General features: G+C 31.5%; 2 protein-coding genes and 1 non-coding gene across 4 annotated transcripts; 2 read left to right on the top strand and 1 right to left on the bottom strand.

The window, feature by feature from the left end:
- Nucleotides 1-422: 422 nt before the first annotated feature.
- Nucleotides 423-2743, top strand: LOC110672451 (protein NUCLEAR FUSION DEFECTIVE 4). Its single transcript, XM_021835231.2, has one exon. It carries the CDS (start codon nucleotides 682-684, stop codon nucleotides 2488-2490), a length of 1809 nt encoding a protein of 602 aa, XP_021690923.2. The 5' UTR covers nucleotides 423-681; the 3' UTR covers nucleotides 2491-2743.
- A 6931-nt stretch (nucleotides 2744-9674) lies between these two features.
- Nucleotides 9675-9747, top strand: TRNAK-UUU (transfer RNA lysine (anticodon UUU)). The gene has a single exon. It is a non-coding gene; the product is annotated as a tRNA-Lys (tRNA).
- A 9991-nt stretch (nucleotides 9748-19738) lies between these two features.
- LOC110636735 (probable pectate lyase 13) lies at nucleotides 19739-24167 on the bottom strand. Of its 2 annotated transcripts, none has more exons than XM_021786561.2 (4): nucleotides 23554-24167; nucleotides 22190-23087; nucleotides 21857-22062; nucleotides 19739-20125 (listed from the first exon to the last, which is right to left on the bottom strand). In XM_021786561.2, the coding sequence occupies exons 1-4, from the start codon at nucleotides 23685-23687 to the stop codon at nucleotides 19861-19863; spliced, it is 1503 nt and encodes a 500-aa protein (XP_021642253.2). In that variant the 5' UTR covers nucleotides 23688-24167; the 3' UTR covers nucleotides 19739-19860. The 2 variants fall into 2 exon arrangements, with proteins under 2 accessions (XP_021642253.2, XP_057989358.1); XM_058133375.1 differs by lacking the exon at nucleotides 23554-24167 and adding an exon at nucleotides 23167-23543.
- Nucleotides 24168-25228: the final 1061 nt, after the last annotated feature.

Genomic DNA, 25228 nt, shown 5'->3' with positions numbered 1-25228 from the left:
ATTTTAAAAAAATTCTTAAATATATTAGTAAGAGGATATCAAAGTTAATTTAAATTTAAATTTAATATATTTTAAATATAATAACTCAAAATCAACTAAATAATTTTTAAAAAATTTTTAATTATATCTAAAATAAAAAAAAATGTTTTTTACTTTCAACCTTAGCTCAAAACAGAACATTAACTGGTCTACCATTTTTTCCCAAAAAAAATAAATAAATAAATTCACCACTTTTTGTTTGATGAATTCAAACTATATATCCATATTTAAATTAGAAAAATTTGCAAGAAAAAAAAATAAAATATCTCTAAAAAAATCATATCCCTCGTAATTATTTGGTTTCAAATTAAAAATAACAATAATAAAAAAAAATACATCTAATGCATATGCATATCGCTAACAATCACGTGAGATTTATTTTCAAGAAGATTTATATTTTTTTAAGAGAGAATGCTGTTTTTATGTATAGTTGGAAGTATTTTATAGTCTTCTTGTAATATGCGTATGCGTGTGTGTAAATTATTGTTACTCCAAAGTCAACCATGACTGTAGATTTTGAGAATTCAACTGTTTATATATAGAACCACAAGTGTGATCCCTCACACCAATATTTCCTCTTAACAAACTCAAATCAAGAATTGCTCACTCAAACAGTCACTGCCCCCATAACCATAAACAAAAATGGTGGTTGCTGCTTCTGCTGCTGCTCTTGGTATACTTGGTTTCGCAGACATGAAGAGCCTCTCCGTCCAAGTCATCACCGGCCGTTGGTTCATGGTCTTCGCTTCATTACTAATCATGGCTGCCGCTGGTGCTACCTACATGTTCAGCCTCTACTCCGGTGATATTAAAACTGCTCTTGGATATGATCAAACCACCCTCAATCTACTCAGTTTCTTCAAGGACCTCGGCGCAAACGTCGGTGTCCTCTCCGGCTTGATCAACGAGGTCACTCCTCCTTGGGTTGTACTCTCAATGGGAGCAGTCTTGAACTTTTTTGGGTACTTTATGATATGGCTAGCCGTGACCAGAAAAATAACTGGCGTCCATGTCTGGCATATGTGTTTGTACATATGCATAGGTGCCAATTCTCAGTCATTTGCCAATACTGGTGCTCTTGTCACCTGCGTCAAGAACTTCCCAGAAAGTCGAGGTGTTGTTCTTGGGATCTTGAAGGGTTATGTTGGTCTTAGCGGAGCAATTATTACCCAATTATATCATGCCTTTTATGGTGATGATTCTAAGTCTTTGATTTTGCTTATTGGTTGGCTTCCTGCTGCTATCTCTTTTGCCTTCTTGAGAACCATTCGAATCATGAAGGTAATTCGCCAACCTAGTGAGCTCAAAGTCTTCTACAATTTTCTCTACATTTCTCTTGGCCTTGCAGGGTTTTTGATGATGATAATTATAGTAGAGAAAAGGGTTAATTTTACTCAGAGTGAGTATGGAGGTAGTGCAGCTATGGTTATTTTCTTGCTCTTTTTGCCTCTAGCTATTGTTGTTATAGAAGAATACAAGATCTGGAAGAGCAAGAAACTAGGCTTGGATGATCCTCCACCTTTGAAAAATATCATCACAGACAAGCCTTGTCAAGACACTACCTCAGCAGCCTCTGATCCGCCAAGTGACTACAAAGTTTTGGTCACAGTAACAGAGTCTGAGGACAAAAGCAATGTTTCCTGTTGGAGAACTGCTTTTCGGCAGCCGGATAGAGGAGAGGACTACACCATACTACAAGCTCTTTTTAGCATTGATATGTTAATTCTCTTCTTAGCTACAATTTGTGGTGTTGGAGGCACTTTGACAGCTATAGACAACTTGGGTCAGATAGGGACTTCTTTAGGGTACCCTGAAAGAAGTATAAGCACTTTTGTGTCATTAGTTAGCATATGGAATTATCTTGGTAGAGTTGCATCAGGTTTCGTTTCTGAACATTTCTTAACCAAGTTTAAATTTCCTCGCCCTTTAATGCTCACTTTAATCCTTCTATTTTCATGTGTGGGTCACCTTCTAATTGCCTTCAATGTTCCAAGTGGGCTTTATGTAGCATCCATCATTATTGGGTTCTGTTTTGGTGCTCAATGGCCATTGCTTTTCGCTATAATCTCAGAAATTTTCGGTCTCAAGTACTACTCTACATTATACAATTTTGGGTCTGTGGCTAGCCCTATTGGGTCATATTTGCTCAGTGTGAGAGTTGCAGGGTATTTGTATGATAGAGAGGCAAAGAAGCAATTGGCAGCTCAGGGACGTGTAAGACAACCTGGTCAGGACCTGAATTGCATTGGGACTGAATGCTTTAAGTTATCCTTCATTATAATTACTGCTGTAACATTATTTGGTACTTTTGTGTCACTTATTTTGGTGCTTAGGACAAGAAAATTTTACAAGAGTGACATCTACAAGAAGTTCCGGGAGGCAGCTCAGGCGGCCGAGACTGAAATGGCCATGGCTAGAAAAGGCGTCGGAAATACAAGTGAAGGCAGCTAACTAAATTTCTGAATTCAATACCAAGGAAGCCAGAATTAAATGAAAAAAAAAAAAAGATTTACTTTATTATGTAGCTTAATCAATATTTGAATACACACAAAAAAGAGTAATTTTTATGTAAAATTCAGATGTGCAATCGATGACTCTCGCATTATCTTTCTATGTACCGTCAACGGTTGAATAGCAAGAAACCAATTACCTGGAAGAAGTTCGTGTATAATTTGTCAGGTTTCTGTATTTATGTGTTTGTTTATTGGTTTCTGTCCATTTCATTGTTTCCAATTTTGACCGCAATGTCTGAAGTTCCTCTGGATGTTCACTATTGACTTCCTGCTTTGGGAAGATCATAAAGCATCTGGGGCCTTACAAAGTTTCCAATCATCAAATTCTACCCAGTTTATTTTTTCATGGATTTTTTAATGCATGTGTGACAATATCATTATAATCATTAATTCTGGTAAGTGTCGTGTGGATCCTGTCATAATTAACGATTATAACAAAACCATTATATATATATATGGATTTCACAAAATAAAAATATCTCAAATGGAGGGAAGTTTCCTGTAGATTACGATACCATAACTGATCTGTTTCTGTCAGTTCATAAATCATAATTTACTTGGAAGTTAACATTAGTTAACTAAAAAATTTGGGGTAATTTTCAAACTCCACATGGGGGGTTTGTGCCCTGCTAGACAGTAGCTGCCTTGGCTAAGCATTAAGAAATGCTTAGACAACTCATCAATTGCAAGTAGGAGTAAAACTACAACTACTAAATCTTGTAGCTTAGCTTCAATTTGTGATATTGTACTCTGTTCAAGGGCCAAAACCATTGATCTGGTCTAGTCCTAGTCCACTTCACAGTCTGAACCAAACTATGACCAAGCCTAATACCCTCGAGCATCGCATGCACTTGGACCTAGGACTTGGTATGCTAAAAAAAGAAACCTGCCACTAAGGGAAAACAACCTAAACCACATAAGGAATGCAGCACTTGAAAGTCAAAAGTACAGTAGAGAGAGAAAAATAAAAACTCAAAACAAAACCCCAATCCAAGCGAAAATAACATAGCCCAATAGCATAGAGCAATAAACCTAACCAAATGCCCAAAAGAACCTGAAATGCCGGATAATCTAGACAAAAGCAGAACAAATTGCCCAAATAAAGAAGACCACAGGTCCGAAAGTGGTAGTAGCCAGCACCCAAAGGATTTAAGCAGCAAAACATAGGTGATCCAGCTAGAGAAAAGCTGGGGAGAACAACAAAATGAACAGCAAACTCAGGGGTAAAAGTTGAGCACAACACAAAGGCCAAATGGGATCAACCCATAGAAAAATAGTACAACAATCCCTAGATCAAAATTTCCCTTGCCGCTTCTTAGCATAGAATATAATCCCCTCCAGCAAAATATCAAGTAGATTATGGCTGCTAGCTAAAATACATTTATCTTCTGAAAACAAAGAGAAAGGGCATATTAGAACTTCTAAGGCACAAACAAGGTCTTTTAACAATTTCAGGATTTATCACTTATCAGATGATGTCTAGAAGTAGCTAATTGTTTGCTCCATTTAGAGATTGTTAACTGAAAATCCAGTTCAAAGGCTTGGAGCAACGGGAACCAAAGAGGTAAGCTCCCAATGGTCGTTAATAAGATATTAAAAGTAGCAAGGATTTGGAATAAGGCAGGGTAATTTTCTCACAAGTGAAGCAGCACCCTTTCTTTGGGGACATTAACTGGGCACACTTGCAAGGCAAATATTGTCATAATACAAATTTACTTAGTTTTTTCAGAAATATTTACCATTCTTGGAACGCACATAGGTTCGCTTATTAATTAGCTGCAGGCTATGATCACACCAACAGCAGATGCACATGACACAAGTTAGTTTAGAGTCATTCTATATGTTCATGTCACGACCCCAACTATAGGCCAAACCGATACTAGGACTTGGGTCAGCATAAGGCCCCCAAAGCTCGTAGTAAGCTTAATTATTCCTAACCTAACTATGAGACCCATAACTTTAGTCTAATTTCAAGAAAATAAACGGATAGAGTCCGTCCATAAATTGGACTATACAATGAGAAGTTTTTAGCCCACCCGACCTGTAAATACAAAACATATCGAATTGGAGAGCTCAGCTCACCTTCACTATCCTCAATCAATCACAAATTAATTAAACGTGAGCTTAACTCCCTCATCCATAAAACAGTCCATCTCAGATACCCATACACTATCACACATATATATTATTACAACTCCAAAATTTAGTTATTTCAAATCCAAATAAATATTAGACTATTGATACATGTGGAGTTTTAGAATGACGATAAAGAAAACGAAGAATATAATAGAACTTCTTTAACTGCACTTGCAATAAAGAATAAAGGTAGTACTAAAAAAGGATCCTCCTGTAGCTTGGAAAAATAAGGTGAACAGGAGTGAGCGTTCGACTCATAGAGTAAAATATTGATTTTAAATATAATTTCTATAACTATCTAAGACTAATACTTCCCTAAGTATGAAATGCAACATATACAAGTATATTCAAACAAATTCACACAATACTCACACAAAAGATAATTTGGAGCACTCACACACCTGTGTGTCATACCAATCATATATATATATATATATGGGAGCTGATTCCCTATACAGCTCTCTTAATTCTAACCTCCGCCAGCAAGATCAATTCGAGCTGGACTTTCTCTTAATAATCTAAATATGGGGGTCAGCGAGATCAACTCAAAGTTGTACTCACCCCAACTTATCACAAAAAAGATCGGGTCCTAGTGAGACTAGCTCCAGCCGATTTACCTGTTCTACCCATAACCAGCGTCACACCACACGCACGCCGATAAACGCACACAACTCTAAATTACCCTAAAATGGCACCCACATCAATTTCATCAAACAAGAATGCAACACAAGGCGTGCCTAATAATACCTATATATATATATATATATATATATATATATATATATATATATATATATATATTTATAAGTGAATGCATGGGCATACCTTGAATATTCAATAATATTGAAATCATAAATAAATTAATATCTACACACTGATTAACCAGAAGCTACTGTGACGACTGAGTGGAGGAAGAAGGTTGATCTTGATCACCTAAATAATTAAATTATATTTTTATCAGTACTAACTCAAAATAAGACTTTAAAGAGACAAAAGACACTCTAATTTATGTCGGAAATCTAGCATAGTTTTTCATGTACCTAAGACCTACCCAACATGCAAAGTAGCTCAAATTACACTTCTAAAATCACAAGTCTCAAACCCACATCTCAACAACATTATATGGCCTCTCCTGGGCCCGTTAAACTAGACAAAACTCAAGTAATCAAAAAATTCAGCTATAAACCCTAAAACTAACATTTTTCAAAAACCAACCAAACAATTTTTAAAAACCCTATAAACTTGCCCCACCGTCCTTAATAATATTATAAGGTTACTGCAAAAGGATTTACAATTTTCTAGCTACCTATGAATATTTTATGAATTTTTTTTCTAAACTCCATATTAGGCAAAAATGTACAACTCGAAGTTCGGGTTTACCTACTCCAATTCTGATGCTTGAAAAGCGTCCAGGGCGTCTGAAAATAGTGGAGAGGACTGTAATTTTGACCCATTTTTGGGGCGATTCCAACAGCTTATCTGTCCGGCCTAAAAATGCAGATCTGGGCGCCAGTGAAATTTCTGTGAAACAAAGGTACTTACATGAAGCCTACAATACCAGAATTTAGAATATAGTTTTTATTTAAAAAATTCAGGATGTTACAGTTCATGCCTTAATTGGTGTTGTTGTTCCAAATACAATTGTTTGACAACCTTCACATTTTGTTTGGGAGGAGTGTAAGGAAGTATGCTAAAGTTTTTAAAGTAAGGTAAAATGAAGTAATAAAAGGTAAGATAAGGTTTTTTTTTTTTTTCTTTTTTTTTTGTTATCTTGTTTGGAAGGAAGGTAAAGTAAATGATGGTTTACTAAACTTATATTGTTTGGATAAAAGTTAAGGGAATGTAAAGTAAGTATTAAAATTACAAAAATAATCTGATTAATTCAATTCTTAATTACTACCAGAAAACTCATACTCATCACCTTGCAACTCGTCCGTTGCTCTATTTCTTTTTTTTTTTTAACTATAAAAGTTTTTGTGTGTTTATTGATATAATGGTATAGTTTGATATAATAGCATAGTTTCTCATTTCTTTTTTTGTTTTTGTTTGAAATGGACATAGATTGATTAATTGTGACTCTGTTCCTAGGGCGGACAAAAATTACTATAAATCATAAAGTGTTGTTTATATATATATATACTACACTTTATGATTAATCCACATAAATAGATTTATATGTTTTACGCTAGGGGGATGAATGCAGGAACTTGGCAGAAATGTATCAGTTTCATAGTTAAATCGTCTTGTATAGTCTTAGTTTGTAATTTACTTTTGAAAAATTTTATTTATTTATGTATTTATTTAAAACATTTTTTATAGATAAGATTTTCTTCTAATGTATTCATGTGTTTATTTGAAATATTGTTATACTATAAAATTATAGCTATTATTTAAAATTGTTGTCATTTTATAATTAAAATACTATAGTAGATTCTTTAAAACGCCACCATTCATAATTAAATGTTTCAATATATTATTCAAAACTGCTGCCAAAGTAAATCTGTTGCAGTAATACTTTGAAAATCGATGCCTTTTCTAAAAAGAATGTTTGCCATGCATAAATTAAATCATTGCCTAAAATTTTTTAAGAAAAAAATTGCCATTGCACACAGTATTGCAACAGTTTTAAACCATAGCGGAAGCAAATATAGCTGTTGTAAAATTGTCAACAATTTTGACATCTATGGCAATAGTTTTCAATCGCTGACAGGAGTGACAATTTTAGATATAACTTGTAAACACGAAATGAATACGACACAGAAAAAGAGGATTTAGATTGGACTTGTTCGTGTTTATGTAAAAATCGTATCAACTCATTTATAACATGCCAATAATTATGTCGTATCACAGCTTAACCCGTTAACCTGAGTTGATACGTTTATGACATGCTTTATTATTTGTATCACGCGTCATCCCGAGACCCACTAACCCGTTTTGACCTGTCAATCCATTTTAAACTATTAACCCATAAATTATATTATTATAAAATTATAAATCAGTAAATATGAGCTTAATTATTTATTATATTAGAGATTTATTATAGTTAACTTTTATTTCTTTCATTGCAATTTATTTGATTTATGAATTTATATAACAAGTTAAAAGTTATATTGTTTTACAAGTATTTTTTTTATTTTTTATTAAAATATTAATTAGTTAAATATTAAAATATCACTGATTTATTTAATGTTAGATTCATATTTTATATATTATTAAATTTATGTATAATTAAATTAATGCATAAATTTATGTAATATATTAATTTAAAAATATTAAATAGTGTAAAATAAGTTGCATTAAATCGTATCAAATTGTGTTAAATAAATCAAAACGTATCAAATCGTATTAAATAAATTAATTCGTGTCAAATCATGTTAAATAAATCTTATTATATCAAATTAATTAATCCAACAAAATTTAATATTAATCGTTGTTATCTTGTATAGTACGTATAGTAAAATAGCCGTGTTCGCATTTAGATTTTTGAAATGATTTATAATCGTGTCATGTTCATATTAACATTTAATCATGTTCATGTTATATTCATGTCCATGCAAATACAACCCGCTGTTCTGAATTGCCACCCCAATACCATAACCTTTTTATGTGCTAGTGTTATGACACTACCTTATCTTAACAAGGAGAAATTATATATGGATATTCAAGTAATTAATATACAATAAAAACAAAAATATATATGGATATTCAAGTAATTAATATAAAATAAAAACAAAAGTATCTTTATTACTAATTTTATAATCTTACGCTACGTCAATTGTAGAATTACTAAACTCTAAGCATTGACATTGACGGTAAACAGTTGGCTACTAACCACTAATTGCTAAACTTTAACTACTTATAATTGATCGCTATTAAAGAGGACAACGAATTAGATTTTTTTTAAGTACACAATATATCCGAACCTTATTATAATGAGTTTACAGAGTATATAACTAAAATGATCCACCTAGAATAATATATTCAGTCTAAGAATCCATCACAATTCCACAAGATCTCCATGTCTGCCCTATTAACTCGATAAGTAAAAAGTTGCAGAACTACACAAATAAAAAGTCTTAATAAGCCTTATGAGGCACTTGAAATTCATACACATATGCTAAGATAGGCTAGAGAATACAAATGGCTCCAGAGTATGCTTTGAAAGGCATTGTTTCAATTAAAATTAGAAGTATTTAGCTTTGGAGTCCTATACTAATTTTGATGGTGAGCATCAAGAAGACAAACAACAACTAATGATTCTGGATATCCACCCAACCTTATAGGACTTTGTGAGTTCTTCGCTTTCAATTTGACAATGTCTACAAATGCAAATGTTTGTGCATTTTAACCTTGACAGGATCATGCTATTGGAGTTACTTCAGGCAAATAATAATTCTCTATTGGCATGACGCTTTTCGAAGCTCTAGAGAGGGAGGAACTAGGGCAAAGGTCTTTGTGTTAAATATAAATAAATTTGAAAAAATTAATATTTAGTCCCTTTATTTTTAACAAAATTATTTATTTAATCCTTTAATTTTTTAAAAAAAATTAATTATTTTAATATTTTTATTTCATTTACTCTTTAATTTCCCCAATTATTTTAGGAATTAGTTCACATTTTATTCAATTCTTATAATTTTAAAAACACAACTATATAACCTATTTATTTTATAAGTCTTGAACTATTTAATTTCACACTAATTTCTCTCCTTTAAATAAATTAATTAATAGAAAGCTTAATTTATACTAGACAAATAGATTAAAAAATAGACAAAATAAAAATATATAAGAACCAAAACAATATATTTTAAAAATAAAAAATTAAATAATTAATTTCATTAAAATAAAAAATTTTCCTATGAATTTTCTATGTATCTTCTAGATTGCATTATAATTTGTGCTTTAAGGCACTTCTAGTTCTGTGATGATGACAAATTATGCTTTAATAAGTGTTTAAGTATTACCAAATTCAAGTTTTAAAAATAAGCCGTCTTAGCTCAGCCGGTAGAGCGCATGGCTTTTAACCATGTGGTCGTGGGTTCGATTCCCACAGACGGCGTTTTCTATTTTTTTGCTTTATCGTGTTTAATAAATAAATTTATAATAATAATAATAATATTGTTAATAATCTTTATTTGAAAGATAAAGAATGAGTGAATTTTTTTTCAAATAATTAATTTTTTATTGTGTCAATATGTGATAAAAATATTATTAATTTATTTGATTAAATATTATATTGGTTATAAAAAGTAAAATTTATAAATGTCAAATAAGTTATAATAAAAATGCAATATTATCAAACTTTTTTAACAAAATTTAAGTGTTAAGTTATAAATTATTTTGTCACGATTTAAGAGGGGTTTTAAAGGTGACATATCATTTGGATTCTAATGAATTGAATTATAAATCTCTCAATTTTAATTTCGATTTCATTTCAGTTTGATTTAAATTAAAATAATTAGTTTAAAATCAACCCATATTATTATCAAATTTTAAAAGACCTACATCATCATTAATTTAAAGAGTGTTTAGCTCAACTTATAAATATTATATTATAAATATTTACTAATTTGAGCTTAAATGCATTCAAAATTTTAAGTAATTTAAATGTTGGTTAAAGTGCTTATAAATGGTGGATAAACAGCTAACACATTTCATAAAAAAAGCCGTCTAACCCTTTTTCCATTACGTAAGTAGTTCGAAGCCTTCGATGTATTCCATTCCTTCCTTAAAGTTTATAGATATATTTATTATTAAAATGATTAAAAATGTGCTAAAATAAATTCTTAAATAATAAATTATATTAACTTAATATTTTATTAAAAATATATATCAATCATATTACAATATAATTTAATTTTAAATTATATAAAAAAATATTTTATTAAAATTAATGTAACTAATTTATTTAAATTATTACAAAAGAATAATTTCAGATAAAGGAGAAGGGTTGCGGTAGGTGACAACCAGCGTAAAAATTTCATCACACCCTATGATATGGATTCAAATGATATAAACGTTGGGGCGTCATCTACTAACGACGCGCTACATTAGAGCCCGGGTGTAGTGAGAAATATGCAAGGGTGTAGGGCGTTCACTGAAAGCGACGCGCCATGCCGGCGCCCGGGTGTGGTGTTAAATGAGCAAGGGTTCCCACATCATGGACGGGTGTGAGTAAAGAAGTTAGTCCATATGACAGATAGTAGAATAAATAGTGGAACAGAACACAAGATAGACATAGAAAACAATAGAAGATATCATAAAAGGAGACCAATTAGGAAGGAGCAGGATAGGAGGAGGATCAGGGTTGGTACTTGGAATGTTGGATCACTTACAGGAAAATTAATGGAGCTTGAGGATACCTTGGAAACGAGAAGAGTGAATATTGCTTGCATTCAGGAGACTAAATGGGTAGGAGAGAAAAGTAAGGAAGTGGGTAATTTAGGGTACAAACTGTGGTTTACCGGAAAGGAGAGAAACAAGAACGGAGTGGGCATAATCATAGACAGGACATTGAAAGACGCAGTAATAGCTGTGAAAAGAGTAGGAGATAGAATTATACTAGTAAAGCTAGTACTAGAAGGGGAAACAATAAATATAGTTAGTACTTACGCCCCACAAATAGGACTAGACAGTGAGAGTAAACAAAAGTTTTGGGAAGATATGGATGATTTAATGCAAAGCATACTGAATGAAGAGAATGTTTTCATTGGTGGAGATTTGAATGGGCATGTAGGAAGTGATAGACAAGGTTATGAGAATGTTCATGGAGGTTTTGGTTTTGGCAGTCGAAATAAGGAGGGAAAAAGCATCCTGGATTTTGCTATGGCATACGACCTAATACTAGCAAATACCTACTTTATAAAAAGAGAGTCACATTTAGTGACTTTCAAAAGTGGGCAACATAGAAGCCAAATCGACTTCCTCTTAACTAGGAAGACAAATAAAGCTCTATGCAAGGATTATAAGGTCATTCCAGGAGAGGCTTTAACAAGTCAACATCGGTTGGTGGTCTTGGATGTCAAGTTTAGGAACAATTTAAGTAAGGTCAGAAGAAATAGTGTAGCTCGAACAAAGTGGTGAGAGTTCAAAGGAGTAAAGCAAGTGAAGTTCAAAAATGAGCTTCTCGAGTCCGAAGTATGGAAGCTGGATATGGAGGCCAATGATATGTGGATATAGATGGCATCAAAGATTAGAGAAGTAGCTAGAAAAGTACTTGGAGAGTCTAAAGGACATGGACCACCCTCAAAAGAGAGATGGTGGTGGAATGAGGAAGTACAAAAGGCAGTGAAGAGAAAAAGAGAATGGTATAAGAAATTACCTAAATGTGATAATAATGAGGCATATGAACAGTACAAGATAGCAAAGAAAGAGGCAAAAAAGGCAATTAGTCAAGCAAGAGCACAAGCCTTTGAAAAGTTATATGAGAAACTTGGAACTAAAGAAGGGGAGAAAGATATTTATAGATTAGCAAGGAGGAGAGAAAGGAAATGTCAAGATCTCAATCAAGTTAGGTGCATTAAGGATAAAGAAGGAAAAGTGTTGGTGAAAGATGAGGACATTAAAGAAAGATGAAGAAATTATTTTAATGATCTCTTTAATAATAGTCAAAATGGTAATAGCGTAAATATAGATTATAGAACAATAGAAAAAAATGTGAATTATACTAGAATGATTAGATCTTTAGAAGTAAAGGAAGCACTTAAGAGAATGAAAGTGGGTAAAGCCTGTGGACCCGATGAAATACCAATTGAAGTGTGGAAGTATTTGAGAGATATGGGAGTGGCATGGTTAACTAAATTATTTAATAAGATTCTAAACTCAAAGAAAATGCCTGATGAATGGAGGAAGAGTATTTTAGTATCTATTTTTAAAAATAAGGGAGATATACAGAGTTGCTCAAACTATAGGGGAATTAAACTCATGAGCCATACTATGAAGTTGTGAGAGAGAGTTATTGAGCATCGACTACGTCATGATACTTCTATCTCTCTCAATCAATTTGGTTTCATGCCCGGTCGTTCAACTATGGAAGCGATCTTTCTCATTAGAAGCTTAATGGAGAAATATAGAGATGTGAAGAAAGATCTACACATGGTTTTTATTGATTTGGAGAAGGCTTATGATAGTGTTCCAAGAGAGGTCTTATGGAATGTGTTAGAACAAAAGAGGGTATCTATTAGGTACATACAAGTATTGAAAGATATGTATGAAGGAGCAACTACTATTGTGCGCACAGTAGGAGAGGACACAAGAGATTTTCCGATCTCAATGATCAGCCATAAGCCCTTACCTTTTTACATTAGTTTTAGATGAATTGACGAAACATATACAAAAGAGTATTCCTTGGTGCATGATGTTTGCGGATGAGACACGAGAAGGAGTCAATAGAAAGCTAGAACTTTGGAGAAGTACTCTAGAGGCAAAGGGTTTTAAGTTAAGTAGAACGAAGACAGAATACATGCATTGCAAGTTCAGTGAAGGCCAAACTAGTGATAGAGAAGGAGTTAGTTTGAATGGAGTGATGCTGCCCCAAAGTAATCACTTTAAATATCTAGGCTCAGTCCTTCAAGTAGATGGGGGATGTGAGGAGGATGTTAGTCATAGGATTAAAGAAGGATGGTTGAAGTGGAGATGTGCCACGGGAGTTTTATGTGATCGTAAGATTCCCAATAAATTGAAAGGAAAATTTTACCGTACAGCCATACGAGGCTATGTTATATGGTAGTGAGTGTTGGGCACTGAAAGAGTCGTATGCATCTAAGATAAGAGTTGCAGAGATGAGAATGTTAAGGTGGATGAGTGGCCATACTAGACTAGATAAAGTTCGTAATGAGAGTATTAGAGAAAAGGTAGGAGTGGTGCTAATTGAAGATAAGTTGAGAGAAAGGAGATTGAGGTGGTTTGGTCATGTAAAGCGTAGACATACGGAGGCTCCAGTTAGACAAGTAGAGCACATTAGGTTAGAGGATAGAAAGAAAAAAAGGGGTAGACCTAAATTGACTTGGAGGAGAGTAGTACAACATGACCTAGAAGCATTACACATTTCTGAGGATTTAACCCAAAATCGTTCAGAGTGGAGAAAGCGAATCCATATAGCTGATCCCAAATTTTTGGGATAAAGGCTTAGTTGAGTTGAGTTGAGTTAAGTATTACAAAAGAATAATTTTTTTAACATGAATATGAAAATAAATACAATAACAATATATAGTGAAATTATAAAATTAAATAAGGGTAATATAGTAAAATAATTAATCAAACTAATTTATAAGTACTCAATTTATAAGTACTAAAATAAAAAGCTTCTCTCCCTATTTTTTTCTTTAAGCACAGTTTGTAAACTCTAAAAATATTTTAAACAAATAAGTCAGCTTATAATAAATTGGTTTGACTAATTTATAAATTAAGACATACACCCTCTTAATTTTATAAATATATTCAAATTGATGAGGGGTAAATTTAGCTATCCTAAAAACTCTCTCTCTCTCATCCTCTTAATTTTATAAATATATAAATTATTAATTTCTAATTTTATATTCAAGTTTACATGAGGGTGAAATTTAGCTATCCTTAAAACTCTCTCTCTCTCTATGTGTGTGTGTGCGCGCATTAGTGGAGTTAGAAATTTAATTTAGGGGAGCAAAGATCTTGTAAATTTTTTATGACTAAATGACTAAAAAAAAAAGAGCTTTATAAACCTTTTTAATTTTATCAATTTAATCTTAAATTTTCACATTAATTTTAATTTTAGTAATTAGTTTAACTGAATTATTTAATTGACAAAAATAATTTAAATATCTACCTCCATTATTAATATTAGCCAATTCTTTTATTTTTTATATTAATTTTAGTAGTTATTTTTAAATTGATAAAAATATTATTTTAATTAATTTCTCTATTATTTTAAAAGTTATAATTACATTTATATCGGTATATAATTTGTTAATATTTTATGTTTAAATATTTTATTTTTCTACTTTTTTTCCTTAAAATTGAAATAAAAAGAAGAGAAAGAAGTATAAGTAATACGAGAGAGAAAAAATTAAAGATTAAGTTAATAATATTATATATATATTATTTATTTATTATCTTTTCTCAATATAAAAATTGTTAAAATTAATGAAAATATTAAAATTATTGAATAAATTAATAAAATTAAAAGGAGTATGCAATTGAAATTGATAATAAATAAAAAAATTTGAATTATTTTTATCAATTATTAAGTTTAATTGTTTTTAATTAAATTTATTATTAAAATTGAAAACAATCAAACAAATTTATAATTAAATTGATAAAATTAAAATTTTGACTGAAATTGATAATTAATATAAAGGTTTGCATTTTTTTTCATTTAGTTTATATATATATATATATATATATATATATATATATATATATATATATATATATATATATATATATTCTCCTTTTCGTTACATAGTAGCTCCACTCTAGGAGCCCCAATCTGATGGGTAGGACAGGAATCCAATCTACGAACACCCAGATCCCAACTTTTCGCAATATGAGCCATTCTACCAGCTACAAAGTTGGCTTCCCTATTAACATCCTCCGCACATATCTCCCAATTTCTTTTCAATAGCTTCCTAACCATCATTAAAACAGAACTACCACGCCCTTGGATATTTTCAGGAGAACTAACAGCTTTCACTATATTCTTACTATCACATTCAACAAAAATCCTCTTCAAACCCAACCATAAGTAAACTTAGAATCTAAAACACACTCCCCATCTACATTCAATTTAACCCAACGATCATTAGGAGGGTACCACCTAACCCATTTCAAGGAAGCACAAGTCCCTACCACCTGCTACAAGGACTGAGTCACAGTTGCTGTGTGGAACACTTTAACTTGAGCCCAAACAGATTGCAAGAAAATCTCCACCGACTTAGCGATTCCTTTCAAACAGAAGTTGTTCCTCCTTTTCCACAAAAGCCAACAATTATAGCTCCAAAAAGAAGAGACCAGCTAACCTCATCAGTAGTTATTTCTCCTTTTATCATATAATTTTTCCATTAACAGTCATTTTGTTCCTCAAATTAAGCAGCAGCCAACTATCAACAGAGAAATCATCAAAGAAATTGGAATTCAAGGGACAACTCAACAATGATCTTCCCCAGGCAGCTTTAGCAAAAATGCAATCTCTCGTTCTCAACACATGTAATACTGATTCTTCCACATCCACACAATAAACATGCAGCATTAACAGCATTCTGTCTCCGATATCTTTCTGACATTTGTTAAAATTCTGCCATGGAGAACTAACCATAAAAATGACTGAATTCTTTGAGGTCCCTTCCAATTCCACACAGCCTTCCAATTGCTCAGCCCTTCCCTAAATCCTTCCTCCACATCCCCACTCATAGAATTATATAAGCATATTCACTAAAAAAAGGAAGAAGTTTTACAACAAATTATTGCAACCAACGGAAATCATTTGCTATTAACAACTAAGTTTACAATCGATTTATGATTCGCTTCTTTTTTAATACAATAATTAATTTTTAAAAATTTAGCAGTTGATTCAAGAATTGGTCACTAAATTAGTTGTTATTAACAATCGATTTATAATTGATTGCTAAAATCGGTTGCTAAATTAAAGAATTATTTTAATTAGATATGAAGTTAGCAAGCGATTTGCAATCGATTACAAAAATTAATTGTTAAAATCAGGTGTTATTTATAATAGATTCCCTGTCAGTTGCTAATAATAGCTGATTTTTACAATCAATTGTAAATCGGTTACTAAATTTTCTCCCAAAAAATTCTTACCCAATTTTTTTTCTTTTTTTTTTTTATTTACAACCAATTTGCTATTAGCAACTAAATTTGCAACCGATTCCCCCCTAAAAAAAATCCCGTCTAATTTTTTATTTTCTTTTTTTTATTTACAATCGATTTTTGAAATTGATTAAAATCGATTGCTATTAACATCCGATTTTGCAATCGATATTTCCCCCAAAAAATTCCCTCCCCTTTTTTTCTTATTTTGATTTGCAACTGATTTGCAAATTGATCACTAACGGCAATCGATTTTTAAAAACTATTTTTTCTCCCAAAAATTTTTGCTCATTTTTTATTTTTTTATTTTGATTTGCAATTGATTTGAGAATCAATTGCTAACAACAATCGATTTTTGCAACCGATTTAAATCGATTGCTATTATTAATTAATTTTTACAACCGCTTGTGAATCAGTTGTAAGATTTTTCTCATAAAATCAACTGCTAAAAGCGATTGCTAATTTGTTTATATAAACCACTACTAATTTTCTTTTCTCACTACTCATTTTCTTTTCCTCTACTCATTTTTTTCTCCCTTTGTTCTCTTTTCTCTTATTTTTTTCATTATCTTTTTTCATTATCATATATTTTATTTATTATCTTTTCCTTTTTTTTTATATTTTTTGTCTCATCTATTTTCTTTATCATTAATTTTCTTCTTCATCGTCTTTTTCTTTCTCATCTTTTTTGTTAATTTATTTTTCTTAGGCATAAAATAAAATTTTTTATACAAATATATTTTTTGTTAGTAAATTATTTGTAGTATTAATCTTAACAATTTTACATATACATATATAGTAATATCTTTTTATATTTATTTTTTGTTAATTATTTTTATAATAATTATTGCTAGTAATTTTTATATTAATTTTTAAGTACTAATTTTCATTAATAATTTATTAGTTTAATAATTTTTTGAAAATTTTATTTATTTAAATTTTTTATTTATTATTTGAAAATTTAATTTTGTTTATAATTTTTTTTAATTAGCAACAGAAAAATCAATTGCTAAATTAGTTGTAAATAGCAACCGATTTATAAAATAGTGGTAAAATTACAAAATTAAAGACTCCAAATTTTTTATAGCTATTTATGTTTCAGTTGATAAATCGGTTATTACTAGTAACTAATAGTTTTTAATTAAAAGTTTTATTTTTTTAAATTTAATTAATTTATTTGATTGTTAGTTACTATTTACATTCTATTTAGTTGTCGGTTGTTATTTGCAACTAACTGAATTAGTTACTAAATTGATTAGCAATCAATTTTAATGGATTAGTAACTGATTTGGTTAGTTGCTAATCTAATTCTTCTTTTTTCGGTGATTTGATAGGTTTTTATCATCTAATGGGTTGAAAGAATAATGACTAAGGCTTTATTTGGTATTGAAGTTTGGAATTAAAACAAAATTAAAAACCGTTTTAGATTTTATTAAAAAATAGTTTTAAAAAATGTATTTTATTATTTTAGAGTTTTTATAAAGGTTGCTATTTATAATTTACTAAATTGGTTACTAAATTGATTAATAATCGATTTTAATGGATTAACAATTAATTTGATCAATTGCTAATCTAATTCTTCTTTTTTTCATTGATTTGATAGGTTTTTTTCATCTAATGGGTTGAAAGAATAATGACTAAGACCTTATTTGGTATTGAAGTTTTGAATTAAAAAAAAAAAACTTTAAAAAACCATTTTAGATTTTATTAAAAAACAGTTTTAAAAAATGTATTTTATTATTTTAAAATTTTTATAACTACAATATATTAAATTTAACTTTAAATTAATTTTTAATATTTTTTAATTAATATATCTAAAAAAATATTTTCTCAATAACAATTTTAATAACAATGCTAAAAAAAACTCCTAATAATGTGTTTAAGTATGAAATGGGCCATTCATTGGACTTGATATTAAAGGATAAATACTTGGGCTAGACTGGGGAGAAACCCAGTTAGGGGGCTGATAGCATAAAAAGGAAATTCTATGAGGAAATTTTTTATTTTTTATTTTTTATTTTATTTTATTTTATTTATTTATTTATTATTATTATTTTTTTTTACTTTGGAGGGGCAATTTGCCGTTGTCTTATTCTTTAGTAAAACGAGTGTGGCTATTATAAATATGAAAATAAATTTAGTAATTATTAAATTAAATATTTATATATAAATTTATATACTCTTTATATATTTTTTTAATTAATTATGCAAACAATTTAATATAAATATTCAATTTAATAATTAGAAAGTGTATTCTCAAATAAGATTGATAAATGCACTCAAAATTAATATATAAAAATTAAGAGGGCGTTTTGGAAATTTGAATTTCTCCGACAATGAAATATTGGTACGTTAGCTCCATTATTATTTCATGAAAACAACACCACATTTAAAATTGAATGGAAACAAAATAATTTTGACAAGCAACACAACACATGCAAATATAAATTTAAATTAAATTATAAAGACACAAGAAATATTAAAAATGCCACTTCAACCACCCATATCCCAATCCATAATCATTTCTCTATATAAATAAAAAAAAAATATTAATTAAAAATACAATTGAATTATTGATCTAATAATTGCCCCCTTAAAAACTATTTTAAGAAATTTTTTAATCTGTACATCCCTTTTAAAAATTTTTAAATATTAAAAAAGTTGATTATTTAAATTAATAATGAGATAATAAAATATAATAAAAACTTTCAAAATATTAAATAAAAAAATAAAAGTATGAATCGCTTGTGCATATGAAAAACCCACTAAAAGCCCCGCATGCCTACCCTATAACTTTATTCTGTGTTTTATTTCCATCTCTTTTATTTTTTAATTTTAATTTATTATTAAAAATTAAACTTTAATTTTATTTTATAAAAATTCTTCGTGATAAATCTGTTAAAATACAGGTTAAAAAAATAAATTCACTCTAAAAATAGTAGCCATTTTAATCTTCATTTGAACCTATCACAAAAATACTAATACCAAAATACTAATACCGTTTTCTATAAACGAGGATAATTTACATATCACTAAAAAGTGTTAAAACTATATTTGTAAATGTCATACTGTAACTTAAAACAGATTTTTTAATACAGAAATATGCTATTACAGATCAGAGAAATTTTTTTAAATAAAATTAAAATTTAAAAACTTTTAATAATAAAATAAATTGAGTGATAAAAGTGAAATACAAGATAAAGTTCAATGAAGACCTATAAAAATTTCCTACAAAATGGACATTGTACTTGTTTTCAAGCTATACAATTGCAATAATTGGATGAACAATGTCAACAAACTACTTAGAAATTTTTTTCCCCTTTTCTCCACCATTTACACCTCAATTTGATGAATGTTTCAATTTCAACTTCTATAATGATAATAGAAATGATAATATGGCACCATGGTTGGTAACCATACAAGCGTACAAAATTAAAATAATTAAAAGAGACAAAAATATTGAGCTAATAGAAGTGGGTGGTGGGGGTGGTGAAGCGCCGCTCCCGAATATCATTCCGAAAAAGTTACCATCGTCATCACCACTGGAGGACCCCGCACTACCCGTGTTGGTGGCGCTGGCGGTGCTGGTCCCGTCACCGTTGAATCCTGGATTGGAAATCCCCACATTATTGTCCCTGTACAAAGAATTTCAAGAGCCTTTTATGAATGAATTAAATTGCATTAAAAGAAAGATAATGATATGGGAATGAAAAGATCAAGATGCTTAACAAATGTATCAAAAGAGACAGATGAGAGATCATATGGAAGGGAGAGCTTGCGTTTGGGCTTTGGAAACACATAAAGACAATGAGGAAACAAAAAGAAATTCAATCATGCCAATGGATTCTTGTATTTTAACTCCATCAAACTGAAGATCCTTTCATTCAATTATTTATTAATTGTCTGTAAAATGACCAAAATACCCTTAAAGTTAAACTATATTTTCATCCTTAGATTATGTTAAAATTATCACATATGTTCCCCAACTTTTCAAAAATAAATGGTTTAATCCATATATTTTAACTCTATTAAACCGGAAAAAGAATACACTATTTTTAAAAATGACAAAGAGACTTCAGTCTGATGGAGTTAAAATATAGAAACTAAATCATTGAATTTTAAAAACTGAGGCATAGATAATAATTTTGACAAAACTCAATTACGAAAAAGTAATTTGCCCAAAATTTTATATGAATTGCTTTATTTGTCCTCCACTAGTAAGAAAAAAAAAAAGCTTCTCTCCCAATCCTAATGAATCTACTTGTGTCTAGTTAATTTCACATCAGAAATGGGACCCTAATTTGATAAAAAAGAACATATATTGAATGAATGGTAAGCAGCTCAAAAGGAAAATAACTGAGTCATCTTCCCATGCAAACACCTAAAAACAATCACCGACTAGATGAGCTTGGTGGGTCTCCTACAACTACATTTGTACTAAAGGAAAAATGCCTACTCTTTTGCAACTAGCACTTCTTTTTCCCCCTTTTTTTCTTTCCTTCACATGCATAATTTTCTCCATGGCTATGGATTTAGCCATCCCTTTTCACATGGACCAAAGAATCCTACTCACCATTGCAAAGACAACATGCAACACATGATTCCTTTTGACTAATTTTAGAGTATTATATGCGAATTTAATTATGGAGTGTGTGGAGGTATGGTTCATATGGGATGAGGGGTCTTAGTAAAATTGTCATGGTTTTACCAAGATGCTGAGTCCTATAGTTGAATCCTGTGTGTGTGTGTGTGTGTTCTGCCTGAACTTCAACTGAAGTTTGAACTTGAGACCCACAATTTTAGAGTCGATTCTAATATTACTGTACTTTGAAAAATTTTTAGTTGATTTGCCACATAATTAATGAATATTTGGCATTGAAATAAAAGGATCAAAATTATTTTTTTAAAAAAATATATAATTTTAAATATTATTAAAAAAAATTATCAAATTTAATTTTAAATTAATTTTTATATTTTTTAATCAATATATTTAAAAAAATATATTTTTCTCAATTATACTTAACAGTGTAAGAGTGCCAAGAATAAGGGACCAATTTCTAAGGGCAAAAGTGAATAGGCTCGGAGTGGCCCACTTGGTCAAAACCATACGGCCCACAAGGTCCACCAACGGTTAACATGTTAAAAGGAGGTTGAGACTCAGACAAATGAACTGTTGTAGAGCTGTTGTGTGTGCAGTTAGTTTCTCAAGACACGCGCATGATCGCGTGCACCCATAAAAAAAAAAAAAACCGACTGCTGCCACGTTGTCTTGGTGGCTGCTTCCTTGTCATAAAAAGAAACTACTATTTCCACTCCCCTTTACTTATTTGGAAAAAAGTCACCCGAACGAGGAATTGGGATCGTACCTGGGCTCGCCGAAGACACCAGCGTTCATGGTTAGTTGGTTAATTAACCCAGCAGATCTGGGCTCCACGCTCGATGCTTTTGCGTACTGAGCGCTTAACCCTGCGCCTGACGGCACAAAGAATGCGCCATTTACCATTATGTCCCCATCTGTCCTCCAATTCCAATCCGCCCACTCCTCTTCGTCCGGGACCACGCGCTTTGTCACCTGCCATTTTCATTTTTCAATCATCAAAAACATGGAGCTCCATTTAAATAACTAAAATAATAAATATAAATAATTTAATGTAAAATTAATAAATAAATAATATAATAAATAAAAATCAGAACCTCACCTCTTTGGCATTAGGATCCGCCGGTGCAACATAGCGATTACCCTGACTATTAATGGTAGGGTTAGCGCTACCGCCGATAGCATACATCTCCCAGTACGTGAAACAATTGTTCACCACGTGTATGTACCCGCGTCTACACCTAGGCATACGCTGCACCAGCGCCTCACCGAATACATTAAAAGCTATAGTCACCTGCATTCCGGAGTCCAAAACATACCTATCATCGTGGCCCAGCAGCATCACCTCATCATGATGAGAAAAATAGTTATTCGATATTGTGATCCCAGTGGACCCCATTATAGCATCAATCAACCCATCCGTGCAGTATGATAGAGAGCAATGATCAATCCATATTTTCTGGGACCCAAAGATGGAGATTCCATCACCGTCCGATCTGCCTCTCCTTCCAACGTGCGTTGGTGATGATGCTATATAAGTGTTTCCTGACGGCTTGCAATTATGGACGTGGATGTTGTGGATAATTATGTGGGACACGTATTGAAGGGTGAGACATCCATTGCCTGTAATGTGGACGTTTGCTCCACGGCCGTCGATGGTTTTGTAGCTATTGAAAATGAGTTCGTGTTTGAGCTTAATGGTCATGCTGGTGGAGAAGATGATCCAGAGGGGTACATCTTGGATGACGCCGTAGCGGAGGGTGCCCGGAGTTGGGTTGGCGGGGTCGTGGTCGGAGGAGTCGGTAACGACGTAGATTTGACCGCCTCTGCCGCCTAAGGAGCCCTGGCCGAAGCCGATGACGCAGTCGGCTAAGTGTTGGCGGTTGCTGGCCCAGTTGGTGTCGCAGCGCCAGCAGTCGTCGATGGGATTTCCGGTTTGGCATTGGTCCTTTACTTGAGTCGACAAAAGTTGTCTTCTTGATAGTGATGCATTGACTCTCCTGCAAGGTAAATATTGAAAATACCAAAGTTAAGAGCGGGGACGACCCTGTTTGGTTTAAAAGAAAATGTAAAATCAACCTGGGAATGTAAAAGCAAAACTGGAGGTCGAAGAAACAGAGCATATGTGATGAACGCAAGAAAAAGGATTGAACCAACAAAAACAGGAAATGATTTTGTATGATCATTTAGGAGAGAGCAGCAAATCTGTGTTTGGTTGCTGAGAAAATAAATAGGGAAAAATAAGACCTATTCTACATCAAAATCTTGGAAAATGAAACGGAACATCATATTAAAATCTTGAATTTGTTAAAAACTCAGAAAGAATGAGATGACCAGGTGGCAAAGCCGCCAAAATGGGGAAGCAAAATCTTGCAAAACTGCATGAACCCAAAATGCAAACCACAAAATAAAGTAAACCCAGAAGCGATTTGGCGAGATATACAGAGTGGGGTTACAGAGGATAACCTTTGAAAATCTTGTGCGACAGCTTCAGGGTCAGGGTGTTGGTGGGGAAGGGAGAGATTGAAGGAAGTAGCTCTAATAAAGAGAAGAAAAGAAGTAGAGAGGCAAATTAAAAGAATGCAAATGGTAGGAAGCATCCTTGAAGGTTAAAGCAATAATGATTGGCTGGATATTTGTTGTTCTCTTCCCCTTTTTTTTCCTTCTCTGTATAAAAGAGCACCTTAAGATATGAGAATGTCTTGCTCTTGAAAGAACAAACAATAAGAAGCTGCAAATTCCGGGAAAATATGGTTGTGTTTATATAATAAGAATGAAGTTAGGATAATAATGACATAGCAAATAATTTAAAAATTGGTAACTTTCTGGGTAGGGTTTATTGAAACTTTATTTTTTTTTAATTTCAACAAGAAGGAAGGAAGGAAAAAAAGAAGAGAAATGAGAGGAATGGTGGCTGTGATGGTGACAAACATGGATGGTGAGATGAGAAGGAGAGAGAGAATGGATCTCCCTCCTCTCTCTCTTTCTTCCTCTTTCTTCCCTAGCATTGAGTTTCTCACAGTTATTTAAATACATTCCTACCTTGCTAACTAATTATTCTAGGCATAACAGAGAGATGGATAAAATAAATCAATTGAAAACGTAAATTTCTTAGATTGAGAGCAAGGCTTATCCAAATTTTTTTGAAAAAGTTCTGGCTTTTGCTTGGCAAGTTTTTGCTTTGGGGGGTGTAGGAATTGAGATTCGTTGCTGGATGTGTACGTACGAATAAGCATGTTCTCTTCTTAGTTCTTACCATAGGCCCTACTCAGGTAAGGGACAAAATTTTTTCTCTCCACTTTTCGGCTTTGTATGGTAAAAAGGCTGTGATAATTGATCATAGCATGCAGCTTTTCAGTAAATTTCCCTTTGCATGCGAAACAGAGGAGCTTCTCTTTGCCTATATCTTTTTTTATACTCAGCGCATCCTGTGTTAGTCTGTTTACTGCGTAGTATTAAATCCGGAACCACCCATCAGTGAATTAGTGAATTGGTGTATCAACTCTTAAATCAGTTTGAATTTATAATTAAATCAGATAAAAAAAATGATATAATGTAATTTGGTCAACTCAATAATGAATCAAAATTGAATATAAAATTTAATAAAAGGTCTTTAACATCAAAATCAATGAAGTTAATTTAGTAGTTATATTTATATTTTTTTATTTTTAATATATTTATTTTTTAACATTTAGTTAATATTTCATGAATATGAAAATGACTGATAAATGGAGAATGAGTATTTTAGTATCTATTTTTAAAAATAAGAGAGACATACAGAGTTGCTCAAACTATAGGGGAATTAAACTCACGAGCCATACTATGAAGTTGTAGGAGAGAGTTGTAAAGTATCGACTACGTCATAATACTTTTATCTCTCTCAATCAATCTGGCTTCATGCCTGGTCGTTCAACTATAGAAGCGATCTTTCTCATTAGAAGCTTGATGGATAATATATAGAGATGTGAAGAAATATCTACACATGATTTTTATTGTAACACCCCTGATTTTTTATATATTATTATGGGGCTTCGTGTAGGTATCCTCAATTCGCGGAAATTCGACAGTTGTCCGGATCTGTGAATTTCCTACGCATGCACTACCTACTAAAAGTCTCCGAATTGGATCGAGGTTTTGGCTA

The sequence above is a fragment of the Hevea brasiliensis genome, chromosome 14 (genome assembly GCF_030052815.1).
Source record: "Hevea brasiliensis isolate MT/VB/25A 57/8 chromosome 14, ASM3005281v1, whole genome shotgun sequence".
Classification (NCBI taxonomy): Eukaryota; Viridiplantae; Streptophyta; class Magnoliopsida; order Malpighiales; family Euphorbiaceae; genus Hevea; species Hevea brasiliensis.
The sequence above is the reverse complement of the archived record's forward strand: the minus strand, read 5'-3'. Positions and strand labels throughout refer to the sequence as shown.